Source organism: Dendrobates tinctorius, unplaced genomic scaffold, assembly GCF_039654945.1.
Source record: "Dendrobates tinctorius isolate UK_male_01 unplaced genomic scaffold, ASM3965494v1 ptg000022l, whole genome shotgun sequence".
NCBI lineage: Eukaryota > Metazoa > Chordata > Amphibia > Anura > Dendrobatidae > Dendrobates > Dendrobates tinctorius.
The window spans coordinates 121,666-138,661 of NW_027361690.1; the positions used below are offsets into that span (position 1 = coordinate 121,666).

The 16,996-nt window shown below is 45.3% G+C and overlaps 1 protein-coding gene across 1 annotated transcript; it reads left to right on the forward strand.

Annotated features, from left to right (window-relative positions):
* The first annotated feature begins 1,974 nt into the window (after positions 1-1,974).
* On the forward strand, positions 1,975-16,778 carry RSL24D1 (ribosomal L24 domain containing 1). The gene is made up of 6 exons (XM_073568401.1): positions 1,975-2,133; positions 4,261-4,374; positions 13,934-14,006; positions 14,299-14,362; positions 14,448-14,533; positions 16,536-16,778. Exons 1-6 carry the CDS (start codon positions 2,053-2,055, stop codon positions 16,607-16,609), a joined length of 492 nt encoding a protein of 163 aa, XP_073424502.1. The 5' UTR covers positions 1,975-2,052; the 3' UTR covers positions 16,610-16,778.
* Positions 16,779-16,996: the final 218 nt, after the last annotated feature.

Here is a 16,996-nt window from a genome sequence, read left to right on the forward strand (position 1 = left end):
TTGCTGTGTGTGGTCTGCAGAACATTGTTTTCTATGTGTTGTGTGTAGTGTGATGTTGTGTTTCTGCGTTTGATGCCAAAAACTTACCAATTGTGAGCCCACTCCAGGTGTCTGTCCACCCCTTCCTTCTTCTGGGAGCTCCTCTTCATCTTGTGATTCCTGTTTTGAAATAAAAGGCAATGAATAGACATATATTACAGAGATGATGGATTTTGGAAATAAAAACTTACCGTCAAACGCTGACGATGCGAGGGAGGGCTCCCAGAAAAAGATGTGCTGTCTTCCTACTGGCCAGACTCCATGCCTGTGGGTGGTGGTACTGCTGCTGCCAGTGCTTCCAGTGCTGCTGCTGCATCTCTTGGACGGCTGTTGAATAAAGAAAAACAAAGGGGCAATGAATATCTTGATATTCCATGGCCCTAGTTTGGAGGAATGGGGGATTTGATAATTACCGTCTCTCATCTGCTGCTGGACTCCCCTCCCGTTGCTCAGCATGCTGCTCCATTTGGGGTGGTCGTGGTGCTGATGGTGCTGCTGCAGATGTCTCCTGCCTTCTCCTGCTCCTGGTTCTTGGCTTGGGTGGCATGTTGGGTGTGGCTGAGGGTCCCATTGTCTTGCTTTTATATATCTCCTGTGGGCAGAGCTACTGAGCATGCTCAGACCAAAAATACCGGATCCGGCCGCCGGATCCGGCGCATTGCGGCGCTCATAGGCTTTCATTGTGTGAAAAAGCCGGACGCGCCGGATTCGGCGTGTCCGGCTTTTTCGCCGGAGACAAAAAACGTTACAGTAGCCGTTTTTTCCAGACGCCGGATTGAGACATAATGCCGGATCCGGCGAAAACCGGATGAAAGGCATGGCCATCCGGCGCAATCCGGCGCAAATGCAAGTCAATGGTGGGGAAACCGGATCCGGCATTGCATTTCGCCGGATCCGGTTTTTGTCAAAAGCGCCGGATCGCGCCTGACGGCGAAAACCTGATGTGTGAAAGAGGCCTAAGGCATAAATAAGGCACTTAAGCTCGTGTTGAGAGACCTACGGCAGGTCCGTGCATCATGGCCTGTACTCGGACTGTGAAACCTACCTACCTGTGATTTGACACTGCCGTGCCGCTATTCCTTAGGCTCACTGTCTAGTAGGGGATTTCTTTCACCCACATGCACTTTGTCTACGGGTATTCAAACAAACATGCTACCACAGCTGATCAGTCTCTCTACTGTCTTGTTTCATCTGTGGTGGCCATGCACTGCAGGTACTTCCTTTTCCTTTGGTTGTCACCTTAGGCCAGAGCATGGGTTTCCAACCTGTTTCTGCTTAATTACATGTCTCCTCTTCATTTCTCCACCAGCTTCACCCTCGTGTGTCACACCTAGGCCCCGACCGTCACTGGAACGGCCATTACCCGGCTCACGCTTTTCTCACATGGTAGATTGTTGACACACAATCCAACCACTTCTGTGAGACCTTACTTCTGCCTGAGGCCTAAAGTCTACTACCCGGACACCATAGACAAGGCGGACTCTGCGCTCTCCGCCATAATGGCTCATTTTATGGTCTCTGGCCACCACTTGCCATGCTGGATTCGGTGCACAGTGCGATCTGGTGCCATCGGAGTCTGTGGATTGTACAATATTCCTAATATATTTGGAAATACGGCACGGGACTCGCCGCAAGGGGTTTCCAATATAGTGTTAGATGGCAAAACGAAACGTGAATTGTGTAAATGAGACCAAATGACACAAATTAGAGCTCTGGAATGTTCTGGGTTTAGTAGTGTGTTTCACAAATTACTTCCACTTGTGTACTGTATTAATTCTACAGTAAGAACAATAAATGAACCGTCAGGTTCCAGGGTTTTCAGATGTTTCATCACACTCAGCGTTTAGTAATGAGAGGTTACAGTACATACCTGGGACCGCCAGGTGGCGATGTGTTGAAAACGTTTCTTCTAGACGCTCTGGGTTTAGAGGAAATCACGGACTCTATGACGTGACTTCCTTTCACGTCTGGTGCTGGTGCGGTGGTGGACGGCGTCTAGACTGAGCCGCAAATATGCGCATAGAGAAGTGTTATTTCTGCTCGGCGCCCATCTACCCGGGGCACGGCATGATGTTTGTTAGGAACGACTGCAAGGTGAGCGCGGCTGTGCCCGTGGTTGTATATGGGGGAAGAGACAGGCCGCGCGCGTGTATATGGGGGGGTATAGAGACAGGCCGCGCGCGTGTAAAAGGGGGGGGGGGGGGGGGTATAGAGACAGGCCGCGCGCGTGTATATGGGAGGGGGGGTATAGAGACAGGCCGCGCGCGTGTATATGGGGGGGGGGGGGTATAGAGACAGGCCGCGCGCGTGTATATGGGAGGGGGGGTATAGAGACAGGCCGCGCGCGTGTATATGGGAGGGGGGGTATAGAGACAGGCCGCGCGCGTGTATATGGGAGGGGGGGTATAGAGACAGGCCGCGCGCGTGTATATGGGAGGGGGGGTATAGAGACAGGCCGCGCGCGTGTATATGGGAGGGGGGGTATAGAGACAGGCCGCGCGCGTGTATATGGGAGGGGGGGTATAGAGACAGGCCGCGCGCGTGTATATGGGAGGGGGGGTATAGAGACAGGCCGCGCGCGTGTATATGGGAGGGGGGGTATAGAGACAGGCCGCGCGCGTGTATATGGGAGGGGGGGTATAGAGACAGGCCGCGCGCGTGTATATGGGGGGGGGGGTATAGAGACAGGCCGCGCGCGTGTATATGGGGGGGGGGGTATAGAGACAGGCCGCGCGCGTGTATATGGGAGGGGGGGAGGAGACAGGCCGCGCGCGTGTATATGGCAGGGGGGGAGGAGACAGGCCGCGCGCGTGTATATGGGAGGGGGGGAGGAGACAGGCCGCGCGCGTGTATATGGGAGGGGGGGAGGAGACAGGCCGCGCGCGTGTATATGGGAGGGGGGGAGGAGACAGGCCGCGCGCGTGTATATGGGAGGGGGGGGGAGACAGGCCGCGCGCGTGTATATGGGAGGGGGGGGAGACAGGCCGCGCGCGTGTATATGGGAGGGGGGGGGAGACAGGCCGCGCGCGTGTATATGGGAGGGGGGGGGAGACAGGCCGCGCGCGTGTATATGGGAGGGGGGGGGAGACAGGCCGCGCGTGTATATGGGGGGGGGGGAGACAGGCCGCGCGTGTATATGGGAGGGGGGGGGAGACAGGCCGCGCGTGTATATGGGAGGGGGGGGGAGACAGGCCGCGCGTGTATATGGGAGGGGGGGGGGAGACAGGCCGCGCGTGTATATGGGAGGGGGGGGGGGAGACAGGCCGCGCGTGTGTATGGGAGGGGGGAAAGAGGCTTGCGCGCGTGTGTATATGGGAGGGGGGAGATTGAGGCTGCGCGTGTGTATATGGGAGGGGGGAGATTGAGGCTGCGCGTGTGTATATGGGAGGGGGGAGATTGAGGCTGCGCGTGTGTATATGGGAGGGGGGAGATTGAGGCTGTGCGCGTGTGTATATGGGAGGGGGGAGATTGAGGCTGTGCGCGTGTGTATATGGGAGGGGGGAGATTGAGGCTGTGCGCGTGTGTATATGGGAGGGGGGAGATTGAGGCTGTGCGCGTGTGTATATGGGAGGGGGGAGATTGAGGCTGTGCGCGTGTGTATATGGGAGGGGGGAGATTGAGGCTGTGCGCGTGTGTATATGGGAGGGGGGAGATTGAGGCTGTGCGCGTGTATATGGGAGGGGGGAGATTGAGGCTGTGCGCGTGTGTATATGGGAGGGGGGAGATTGAGGCTGTGCGCGTGTGTATATGGGAGGGGGGAGATTGAGGCTGTGCGCGTGTGTATATGGGAGGGGGGAGATTGAGGCTGTGCGCGTGTGTATATGGGAGGGGGGAGATTGAGGCTGTGCGCGTGTGTATATGGGAGGGGGGAGATTGAGGCTGTGCGCGTGTGTATATGGGAGGGGGGAGATTGAGGCTGTGCGCGTGTGTATATGGGAGGGGGGAGATTGAGGCTGTGCGCGTGTGTATATGGGAGGGGGGAGATTGAGGCTGTGCGCGTGTGTATATGGGAGGGGGGATAGACAGGCTTGCGCGCGCGTGTGTATATGGGAGGGGTGAGAGACGGGCTTGCGCGCGCGTGTATATGGGAGGGGGGAGAGACGGGCTTGCGCGCGCGTGTGTGTATATGGGAGGGGGGAGATGGAGGCTGCGTGCTGGAGTATCGGATGCTAGATGTGCTTGTTACAGTAGATACTTATAGTTGACATTTTGATTTTTCAGATGTTCAGGTTCTGTCGCTCAAAATGTCACAAGAACTTCAAGAAGAAGCGTAATCCCAGAAAGATCAGATGGACCAAAGCCTTCAGAAAAGCGGCTGGTAAAGAGTTAACTGTGGTAAGTTGCACTTTCCAGAACTGCACATCTATAACACATACTGATGCCTCTTGTACAAAGGTGATGATATTGGTGATTTATACTATTAGAGGAAAGAAGCTGCAGAAATAAAACGTTTTACTTGCATTTTTTGCTGCAGTTTTGGCATGCTAGATTTGTCTTTTGTACATGCTGATAAAGTTTAGTGTTGTAAAAAAAATAAAGTCCTGTTCTATAGAATCAGGGTTTGGCACACAAAAAAAAACGTTTTTTCAACACCCATTCATTTCAATGGGTGAAAAACGCTGAAAGTGATATGCACCATTGTTTAAGAATCCATGCAAAGCACAAAATCATGACAAAAAGCAAACAAGCTGTGTGCATGAGCTTTCGGAAATCTCATAGACTTTGCTAGTACTGTAAAACGCAGCTGAAAAATTTGCAAAAAAAAAGCTGCAAAAAACGCCTAGTGTGAACTTTGCCTAATATAAACACGTCACCACTTCTACATCTTTCACCCACTCCAGATTTTTACGTAAAATACAGACTAAATACTGCCCTGTGAATGTGACCTAACGGCGATCATAAAAATTAACCAGTTGCAGCTAAAGTATGTCTATCACCAATTTGTGCCTTCCCTTTTAATAAGAGTGGGCATCCTCAGATACGTGATTTTACTAAATATAACTTGTGGTCAAAAGTGCTCCTAATGACTCCCAAAAGGGTAAGGCTAAGTGCACACGTACCGGAACTCTCGCGGAAATTACCGCGAGAATTCCGGAATTCCAGTCCGCGGGAAAATCGCATTTTAAATTCCCGCGGAAAAACTAGCATTTTGCAAGCGTAATTAGCTTGCAAAATGCTAGCGTTCTCCAAGCGATCTGGAGCATCGCTGGGAGAACTGATTGACAGATTGGTCACACTCGTCAAACATAGTGTTTGACGAGTGTGACCAACTTTTTACTACTGAGGCCGCCTATGCAGCATCAGTAGTAAAAAAAATAAAAAATGGTGTTATTCTTACCCTCCGACATCCCGCGCATCCGTTCCCAGTAATCCTTTGCGAAAATGCCCGCGATGGCGTCCGTTCTCGCGGGATCGCGACGTCTCGCGGTGATTCGCGATGACGTCGCGCGAATGACCGAGAGACTTCGCGATCCCGCGAGAACGGACGCCATCGCGGGCATTTTCGCAAAGGACTACTGGGAACGGGAGCGTGGAGAGAAGCGGGAAGACTGCGCGGAACGTCGGAGGGTGAGAATAACAATATTTTTTATTTTTAAATTCTATTTTTTACAGGGGTATGGTACCCAAAGCCTGGAGGACAGTCTCCTCTCCTCCGGACCGTGGGTACCATCCGCAATTGTTCTGCTTACTTTCCGCATGGTGTGCACAGCCACATGCGGAAAGTAAGCGGAACAATGCATTCCTATGGGTGCGGGATCGCCGCGATTCCGCAAATTAATGAGCATGCTGCGGTTTTTACCGCGAAGCGATTCCGCCGCGGTAAAAACCGCAGCATTAGCACAGCATTGCGGAATCCCATAAGAATGCATGGGATGCTTATTTTTCGCGGCAAAATCGCGCGGTTAAAACAGCCGCGGAAACGCGAAAAAAACGCCACGTGTGAACTCAGCCTTAGACTTTCTATGTTGTGGGAACTCGACATGAAAGCTAGATCCCATAACCCTTTGAGGTCATTCTCGCATTGAAAGAGTAGGATATTGTTAGATTGGTAGCATTAGAACAGTTACCATTCCGTAACAGCTTAGTAAAGCATGTGTTATCAATGGGTTAAGTCGTAAGAGCAATATATCTCCAGATGTTGTTCTTCCACTGTGAGTGCGCCTGCTGAAGGGTCCCATAACTTGGAAGTTCATGTCTAAATTTGATAGGCCATTTCAGGGGCGTTAGATGCTTTGATGAGCACTTTTGACACTTATATTTAGTAAAATCATCAGTATGGAGCTGCCCAATGGTTTATTAAAGGGAACCTGTCACCAGAAATAATGCTGTTAATCTTCAGGTTAACAGTGTTATGATGCTGCCCGGCGCCTGCACGCAGACTAATGCACTGGGGACAACATGAACTTTATTCTCCTCACCAGCATTCATTATATAGTCATGGCGACGGTTCAGTCACTGCTCTGAATATACAGAAGCGTATGTAACCGGGCCTGATTACAGGGCTGGGGGGGCACGATTACATTGGTCGCTCTATTTTCAGTGCGGTGACTGAATATATAATGCTGGTGGGGAGAATAAAGAACTTTTTCGCCATGTTGAATTTGGCTACGTGCAGGCGCCGGGCAGCATCATAACGCTATTAGCCGCATATCTGCAGGTTAACAGCATTACTTCTGGTGACATGTTCCCATTAACCCCTTTCTGACATGAGACGTACTATCCCGTCCATGGGACCCGGGCCCCTATGCCCATGGACGGAATAGTACGTCTAGCGCGATCAGCGGCGCTCACGGGGTGAGCCCCTGATCGCGTTAACCCCTGGCACACTGCAATCAAACACGATCGCAGTGTACCGGGTGTTTAGGGAAGCATCGGCAGGGAGGGGGCTCCCTCCGTGCTTCCCTGAGCCCCCCGGAGCAGCGCGATCTGCAGCGCTGCCACGGGGGCCTCCTTCCCTGCAGGTCCCTGGATCCAATATGGCGGCAGGGACCTTCGGGGGCCTGCCGGCGATTGGAAGGCATGAGGAAGCCTGCTGCAGTGCCTGTGACAGATCGCTGTAAAAATAATTTATAAAAAATCGCTAAATAAAGAAAGAAAAAAAAATTCCCTAATAAATTCATTTTTTGGAAATAAGAAAAAAAACAAAACCATACAATAAAAGTGCACATATTTAGTATCGCCGCGTCGGTAACGACCCGCCCTATAAAACTGTCCCATTAGGATAAACCCTTTAGCGAACCCCATAAAAAATAAAAATAAAAAACAAAGCAAAAAAATGATGCTTTATTATCATACCGCCGAACAAAAAGTGCAATAACGCGCGATTAAAAAGACGGATATAAATATCCATGGTACCGCTGAAAACGTCCTCTTGTCCCGCAAAAAACGAGCCGCCATACAGCGTCATCCGCAAAAAATAAAAAAGTTATAGCTCGCAGAATAAAGCAATGCAAAAATAATTATTTTTTGTATAAAATTGTTTTCAGTGCATAAAAGCGCCAAAACATAAAAAAACAAAAATGAGGTATCGCTATAACCATACTGATCCGAAGAATAAAACCGCTTTATCAATTTTACCACACGCAGAACGGTGTAAACGCACCCCCCAAAAGAACTTCTTGAAATGCTTGTTTTTGTTCATTCTGCGTCCCAAAAATCGGAATAAAAAGCGATCAAAAAATGTCATGTGCCCGAAAATGGTACCAATAGAAACGTCAACTGGTCCCGCAAAAAATAAGACCTCACATGACTCGGTGGGTCAAAATATGGAAAAATTATAACTCTCAATATGTGGTGATGCAAAAACTATTTTTACAATAAAAAACGTCTTTTAGCGTGTGACAGCTGCCAAACATAAAAGCCGCCATAAATAGTAAATCAAACCCCCCATTATCACCCCCTTAGTTAGGGAAAAATAATAAAATAAAAAAAAAGTATTTCCATTTTCCCGTTAGGGCTAGGGTTAGGGGTGTGTTGGGGTTAGGGTTGGAGTTATAATTGGGGGGTTTCCACTGTTTGGGCACATCAGGTGCTCTCCAAACGCAGCATGGCGTCTGATCTCAATTCCAGCCAATTCTGCGTTGAAAAAGTCAAATGGTGCTCCTTCCCTTCCAAGCTCTGCCGTGCGCCCAAACAGTGTTTTTTCCCCCACATGTGGCGTATCAGCCTACTCAGGACAATTTGCAAAACAACTTTTGGGGTCCAATTTCTCCTGTTACCCTTAGGAAAATAAAAAATTGGGGGCAAAAATATCATTTTTATGGCCTGGGCGTTATAAACTTCTGTGAAGCACTTGGGGGTTCAAAGTGCTCACCACACATCTAGATAAGTTCCGTGGGGGGTCTAGTTTCCAAAATGGGGTCACTAGTGGGGAGTTTCAACAGTTTAGGCACATCAGAGGCTCTCCAAACGCGCCATGACACCCGCAGACCATTCCATCAAAGTCTGCATTCCAAAACGTCACTACTTCCCTTCCGAGCCCCGATGTGTCCCCATACAGTCGTTTTCTCCCACATATGGGGTATCGGCGTACTCAGGACAAATTGGACAACCCTTGGGAAAATTAAAAAAATTGGGGACTAAAAGATCATGTTTGTGGAAAAAATGATTTTTTTTATTTTCACGCCCGGGTGTTATAAACTTCTGTGAAGCCCTGGGAGGTTCAAAGTTCTCACCACACATCTAGATAAGTTCCTTGGGGGGTCTAGTTTCCAAAATGGAGTCTCTTGTGGGGGGGTTTCCACTGTTTTGGCACATCAGGGGCTTTCTAAACGCGACATTGTGTCTGATCTCAATTCCAGCCAAAAAAAGTCATATGGCGCTGCTTCCCTTCCGAGCTCTGTCATGCGCCCAAATAGTCATTTACACCCACATATGGGGTATCAGCGTACTCAGGACAAATTGCACAATAACTTTTAGGGTCCTGTTACCCTTGGGAAAATAAATTTGGGGTGAAAAGATCATTTTTGTGGAAAAAAAATGATTTTTTAATTGTACGACTACGTTATAAATGACGATTTGGATTTCTGGATCACGGAGTGAACTACTTATACGATGGACTACTTGCTAGAGATGGGGTGCACCTTACGAAGACTGGAAAACATGTATTTGGAAGTCGCCTTGCTACACTTGTAAGGAGAGCTTTAAACTAGAACAACATGGGAAGGGAAGCAAAAGACCAGAAAAAGCCATACACCTGACAAATGCTACTGAGAACTCTGCTATTAGAAGTGGAAAGGAAGAACAAAGACAAAAGAATCTAATTAAAAAAAATATTGGAGAAAGAGAAACCAATCACAAACTAAAATGTTTCTATACTAATGCACAAAGCATGGGCAACAAACAAGGAGAATTGGAACTACTAACACAGGAAAAGAAATATGATGTCATTGGAATCACTGAAACTTGGTGGGACAATACACATGATTGGAATACAAGACTAGAAGGATACAACTTATTTGCAAGAAACAGACTTGATAAACGAGGAGGGGGTGTCGCATTGTATGTTAGAAATGCGTATATCTGCACAGAGATTGAAGCTTCAGAGACTGGGAGTTCTGTGGAAACTGTTTGGGTAAGAATACAAGGACAGAACAATGGAAAGGACACCATTGTAGGCATTTACTACAGGCCGCCTGTGCAAGCTGAAGATATGGATGAACTCTTTATGCATCAAATGGCCAAGTTCTCCAAAAAATATGACATAGTTGTCATGGGAGATTTCAACTATCCAGACATTTGTTGGGAATCTCTCTCAGGCAAAACTAACAGGTCAAGGAAATTCTTATCCTCTCTTGCTGACAACTTTATCTTCCAAAAGGTAAAGGAGAAAACAAGGGGAACTGCTACCTTGGATCTAATCCTTATAAACAGGGAGGAAATGGTTGAGGAGGTAAAAGTGGCTGGGACCCTAGGAGGTAGCGACCATGCTATTTTAGAATTTTGGATAACTAGAGGCGGAAGACCTGTGAAGACTCAGACGTCAAGGTTAGATTTCAGAAAGGCAGATTTTAAGGGATTCAGAAAGAGAATTGGAGGGATCCAATGGCTGGATATCCTTAAAGACAAAAATGTCCAGGAAGGATGGGAAGTCTTGAAAAATGAAATTCTCAAAGCACAGTTGTTAACAATTCCGAAAAGAGGGAAGAATAGGAAGCATTTAAGGAAACCAGGATGGATGAACACAGAACTTAAGCACATGCTAAAAAGGAAGCAAAAAATGTTTATAAAATGGAAAGAAGGAGGCATATCTAAAGAAGAATATAATGCTGTCTGCAGAACCTGCAAGGCACAAATCAGATTATCTAAAGCTGAAAATGAATTGAGGCTTGCAAGAGATGTCAAAAGCAATAATAAAGGATTTTGGGGATATGTCAAAAGTAAAAGAAAAGTCAAAGATGCTATAGGATTTTTACAGGATGAAAATGATGAAATGGTAAGACAGGATGTTGAGAAGGCTGAACTTTTAAATTCCTATTTTGCATCTGTTTTCTCTCAGAAAGGAAATGTAACATCAACTGTTATTCACTGTCCTATTAAGGGAATAGAAGAATCCAGGATATCTATAAACAGAAAGATAGTGAGGAAACACTTAGCTAACCTAAATGTATTCAAGTCTCCAGGTCCAGATGAATTACACCCCAGAGTACTGAAGGAGATAGCAGAAGAAATTTTTGAACCCCTCTCCATAATCTTTGAAAATTCTTGGAGAACAGGAGAAGTGCCAGAAGACTGGAGAAGAGCAAATGTTGTTCCTATCTTCAAAAAGGGGAAGAAGGTGGACCCAGGCAACTATAGGCCGGTTAGTCTGACTTCTATACCAGGAAAGATCTTTGAACAAATTATTAAACAACATGTATGTCAATACCTGGATAAGAATGAAGTGATTAAACAGAGTCAGCATGGGTTTGTAACTAATAAGTCATGTCAGACTAATTTAATTTCCTTCTATGATGGTATTACTGATTGGGTGGATCAAGGAAATGCTGTAGATATAGTATATCTTGACTTCAGCAAAGCATTTGACAAAGTCTCTCATACAATCCTTATTGAAAAAATGACTAAGTATGGAATGGACAAGGCAACTGTTAGGTGGATTCATAACTGGCTTAGTGATCGGACCCAAAGAGTGGTCGTAAATGGCTGCACATCCAGTTGGAAGAATGTCTCAAGTGGGGTACCACAGGGCTCTGTCCTGGGCCCTGTATTGTTCAACATCTTTATCAACGATTTAGATGAAGGAATTGAGGGTAAACTGATTAAATTTGCTGATGACACAAAGCTAGGAGGGATAGCTAATACTAGAGAAGAGAGAGAGAGGATTCAAAAAGATTTAAATAAACTGGAGAAGTGGGCAGCAACTAACAGAATGGTTTTTAACAGGGAGAAATGCAAAGTACTACATCTGGGCAATAAAAATGAAAAAAGCATATATAGAATGGGAGGAATAGGGCTAAGTGACAGCACATGTGAAAAAGACTTGGGTATACTAATAGATCACAGACTGAATATGAGTCAACAGTGTGATGCAGCAGCAAAAAAGGCAAATGCAATTCTAGGATGTATTAACAGAAGCATACAGTCTAGATCACGTGAAGTAATTATTTCCCTCTACTCCTCTTTGGTCAGACCTCATCTGGAATATTGTGTCCAATTTTGGGCACCACATTTTAAAAAAGACATCAACAAACTGGAGCAAGTTCAGAAAAGAGCGACCAGAATGGTGACCGGTCTGCAAACCCTGTCTTATGAGGAAAGGTTGCAGGATTTGGGAATGTTTAGTTTGCAAAAGAGAAGACTGAGAGGAGACTTAATAGCTGTCTACAAATATCTAAAGGGCTGTCACATTGTAGAAGGATCAACTTTATTCTCATTTGCACAAGGAAAGACTAGAAGCAATGGGATGAAGCTGAATGGGAGGAAACACAGATTAGATATTAGAAAAAACTTTTTGACAGTTAGAGTGATCAATGAGTGGAACAGGCTGCCACGAGAAGTGGTGAGTTCTCCTTCAATGGAAGTCTTCAAACAGAGGCTGGACAGACATCTAACTGGGATGATTTAGCGAATCCTGCTTTGAGCAGGGGGTTGGACCAGATGGCCCAGGAGGTCCCTTCCAACTCTACGATTCTACGATTCTGTGAAGCCCTTGTGGGTTCAAAGTTCTCACCACATATCTAGATAAGTTCCTTGGGGGGTCTAGTTTCCAAAATGGGGTCACTTTTGGGGGGGTTTCCACTGTTTAGGTACATTAGGGGCTCTCCAAATGTGACATGGCGTCCGATCTGAATTCCAGCCAATTTTGCGTTGAAAAATTCAAACGGCGCTCCTTCCCTTCTGAGCTCTGCCATGCGCCGAAACAGTGGTTCCCCCCCACATATGGGGTACCAGCGTACTCTGGACAAACTGCACAATAACTTTTGCAGTCCAATTTCTCCTGTTACCCTTGGTAAAATAAAAAAAATTGGACCTGAAGTATTTTTTTTGTGAAAAAAAGTTAAATGTTCATTTTTTTTTTAAACGTTCAAAAAATTCCTGTGAAGCACCTGAAGGGTTAATAAACTTCTTGAATCTGGTTTTGAGCACCTTGAGGGGTGCAGTTTTTAGAATTGTGTCACTTTTGAGTATTTTCTATCATATAGACCCCTCAAAGTGGCTTCAAATGTGATGTGGTCCGTAAAAATAAAAGTGTTGCAAAAATGAGTAATCGTTGGTCAAATTTTAACCCTTATAACTTCCTAACAAAAAAAAATTTTGGTTCCCAAATTTTGCTGATGTAAAGTAAACATATGTGACATGTTACTTATTAAGTTTTTTGTGTGCCATATCTCTGTGATTTAAGGGCATAAAAATTCAAAGTTGGAAAATTGCGAAATTTTAAAAATTTTCGCCAAATTTCTGTTTTTTTCACAAATAAACACAAGTTATATGAATGAAATTTTACCACTAACATGAAGCACAATATGTCACGAGAAAACAATGTCAGAATCACCGTGATCCATGGAAGCGTTCCAGAGTTATTACCTCATAAAGGGACAGTGGTCAGAATTGTTAAAATTGGCCCGGTCATGAACGTGCAAACCACTCTTGGGGGTAAAGGGGTTAAATTAAGAAGAGCAGCCCCAGATTGGTATTGGGTACTCTTTAAAGGAAATTTGTACCTTGATTACAGCATTCTGTCACTTACTGGTCTGTTTGCTGCGGTTTTAATAAGAGTAATTTTATCAGCAGGAGATTATCCCTAGAGGACTAGTAAACCTGCTGCTATTGTGTCCTCCGTATTTACAAGCTATGTATAACCTCGTCCCCACCACTGATTGGCAGCTTTCTGCCTGGGCAGTGTACACATAATGCTGGCAATCAGAGGTGTGGGTGGGTTATATAGAGCTCAGCGTTGAGAGTAGATCTGTAGCAGACAAAACAGTGCTAGCTCAGTAAATGACACATCACTGGAATCTGGTTCTCTGCCCCTATATCGTGCTGCTCTCAGATGGGATAGCCAATACCTGCTGACAGGTCTGCGTTTCCTCTACACATCTGCGTGACGGATCACTCACTAGAGAAGACCTGAGCGTCACCGTGCAGGTATAACCTGTGAGGGGAATGAGCTTGGGGGGTCAGGAAGTGATGGCACATCGTAGTATGTTACATGGTAGTAACGTCAGTATCATTTTACTGTATTTACTGCAGGTTTCTCCAGTATCATTTTTACAACTGTAGAAGGTGTTGCTGGCACTGTGAGTCATCCCACTTTTACTGCTAGCCCTAGGCCCATGCTCCCATAGTGATGGGTGGTACACTGCCTATAATTGTAGCACTTGTGAGAAGTTTGTTTGGGGCTTTGTGTAGGGGACACATGTGTACAATGTAATAACAGATGACATTTCTTGTGCAGGATAATTCATTTGAATTTGAAAAACGAAGAAATGAACCTGTGAAATACCAGCGGGAGTTATGGAGCAAGAGCGGTAATGGTTTTTTTTTTTTATCTCAAATCTTGTAGATTTACACATTATATAGGTTAATTTATTGTTCTTTGGAACAAAAATCAAAGAAAATAAGATTTCCATCTATTTACTGCTGGTGAAAAAAACATGAGCAGGAAATCATGGCAAGTTCACAACCTTTTACGATCTGCTCTCACGATTGATTGTTCTTGCAGCATATTATATGTAAGCATCACTGTGGAGCGTAGAGTCAAGTTTAGTCGATTCATTTGTGTTATTTTTTTTCTTTAACGTATTAAATTCTCTCTTTTAGTTGAGGCTATGAAGAGAGTAGAAGAGATCAAGCAGAAGCGTCAGGCCCGATTTATCATGAACAGGTAAGAAAGCATCGGGTCACAGGTAGCTCAGCTCCTTACTGTCTGAGAAGTCAAGCAAGAGGTCATGCACGTTTCTGTCTTGTAGACTAAAGAAGGGCAAAGAGTTGGAGAAAGTTCAAGATATCAAAGAAGTCAAAAAGAACATACATCTTATCCGGGCCCCACATGCTGGTAAGTTGCTTAGTCTGCCAGAGGACTTGGATTTTTCTTGAATTCACATGTTTATTACTTTTCTGGAGATGTTAGTCTTTCTGTGTAGTATATCACTGTGTATATTGGCAATTACCCGACATTGCTGTTTTCCTGAGTTTTACAGAGTTAATCAACGGTTAAGAGTATGTATTTGACCCCTTTGACTCGCTGAATGGCCTGTCATTACTTTTACCCTATGGGCTTCAACTGTTTACAAATAACAGCGCTTTACTGCCCACCTCTGCCATAGCTCCTGCTCCTTGCTGCGGCTTACGGCCTTTGTTGATAGGCTGCAGAGGTGATGTTACAGCGGAAGTGAAGAATGCAGCAAATCATTGAGGCTCAGTGGAGATGCCAAGCAAGTTCACAAGAGACTGCTGAGCCCAGTGATTGGCTGCAGCAGTAATGTGCACTCTAGTCATGACATCACCACTGCAGATTGTCAACAGAGACTGGGGACAGCCAGAGCTGAAGTGAGGGTGGGTGAATAAAGCTGTTTGTTAAACAGTGTGAAAACTTATAGGAAAAAAAGTAGTTCATGTTAGTGACCTATCTTATCCATAGGATAGGTCATCAGTATCAGATTGGTGGTGGTCCTACACCTCGCATCCCCACTGACCAGTTGTCATTTGCTCCTGCTGTCCTTTAATGTAACATTTTGAAAGGATCTGTAAAGCGCAGCTCTGTGTAAGCCACTACTCCAGCGTTTTGGGTATTTTAACGCTGTAGTGGTACTAGTAATCTTAAGTTCCCTGACCCTAGTATTATACTCATCTGTCTTCAGTTCTTCCTGGTGCTGCTCCGTTCACGCTCCGCCATTCTGTGACCGCAAATACTGACTGACCGGAGGTAACGGTCACAAACTTTTAATGCAAGTCTATTAGAGCGTTGTTCTGTCTCTGAATGACTTGCATTGAGTAGTGACTTTTGGCTCACCCAACAAACACAGGAGCGATCCGGCAGGTAACAAGCTGCAAAAGACTGACTGGAGCAGCATCAATAACAGATGAAGATGGTAAGTTTAAGACTGGGGGCAGGGAACTTAGATTAGTGGTAGCACTGCAATAAAAAATGCTGGAGTGGTGCTTTAATGAGTAAGTGCTGCTGCTGTGCACTGCTCAACTACGCCTGTCTTTTGATAGTTTTCTTATGGCCGGATAAACCTTTTAACACCAGTGCTAAAGCACTTTCTACTTGAGATGAAAATCCACTTTCAAGTCTAAAATATGACTATCTGTGACATACGAATATTCAACTTGGATGAAGTAAGCCCTATGTAAATTTGGTTGAAATGGCTATCCAGCACCTCTCACTTCTGCGTCAGGAGATGAGGGGCTGCTGATGTGGCATTCATCCTTCGATTGTCAGGTTATGTGCATGCCTAGCAGTATCGCATGCACGAGGTCTGTAAGGGACTGGCAGGCACCACCTCAGCAGTGCCTTTGTTATTTTTTATGCTTAACGCTACACCCCTGATGTGACAGGCACTGGATAATAACTGTAACTGTACAGCTTGGTTAATAATGACCAGCAAATTGTTAGCTTACCAGATTTTTTTGTATTTGTCTTGGATCCCCTTGTGCGAAATGCCACACATAAAGTTGTCACTAGTATGTGATTAAAATCTTTGATGCTCTGACTATAATGGCTAGGATTGGTTTACAAGTGGGTCTGATATAAACAATAGGAAGGGATGTCTCCTCTATCCTACTGTGACCCCGCCATGCAGTGTGTGGTCTTTGTATATGAACTGCAAATGCTCAATATGTCCTGCAGAAATGCATGTTATGGCATTTTATAGCGAAGTCCTAACACATGCCAGTGCTTAATATTTACTCATTCTGGAAAACATTGTAAAGGTATATAATTTACTAAACTGTATATTTCTTCTCTAACTATATATTTGTGTTCATTTACATTTCTCTTCCTTTCATAGTCTAGTGTGGTGAGTTACATATATATTTTTTTCTGTCATTTTCAGGAAAAGCAAAATTGTTGGAAGACAAAATGGTTCATCAGTTACAAGCGGATGTGGATATGGACGACGATTCTTAGAAATCGATACTGCTGTCATCTTGACATTGTTACAATGTATGCCTCAATTTGGGAATGTTTTTACAGCACTTTGGACTGTTGCTCGAGTTTCATATTCGAAGCCGGAGATCTTGGGGGAATACTGTTTTAAGTACAGTCAGCCTGAAAAATAAATTTTTAGTTCCTCGTGTTTCTTTGTGCATAGGTAGTGTTAGGTCTTTCTTTATACAGTGTTGTGATCTGTCATACACAGCTTTTACTGGTAGAACTATGGAAATGTGATTTTATAAAAACACTCATCCTCCATCAAAATTTGTATCCTCTTAATATATTGCAATCATATTATATGGCATTGTGTACTTACAATTGCTCACTTTGACTTTCTGCACAGCTAATTCTTTTCCATTT

Bases quoted from the DNA above. Each gene is read 5' to 3' on its own strand.
- RSL24D1 (XM_073568401.1), top strand. From the start codon at position 2,053: ATGCGCATAGAGAAGTGTTATTTCTGCTCGGCGCCCATCTACCCGGGG. The intron at 4,375-13,933 runs GTAAGTTGCACT...TTTCTTGTGCAG, and splicing joins CTGGTAAAGAGTTAACTGTG to GATAATTCATTTGAATTTGA. The intron at 14,007-14,298 runs GTAATGGTTTTT...TCTCTCTTTTAG, and splicing joins GGAGTTATGGAGCAAGAGCG to TTGAGGCTATGAAGAGAGTA.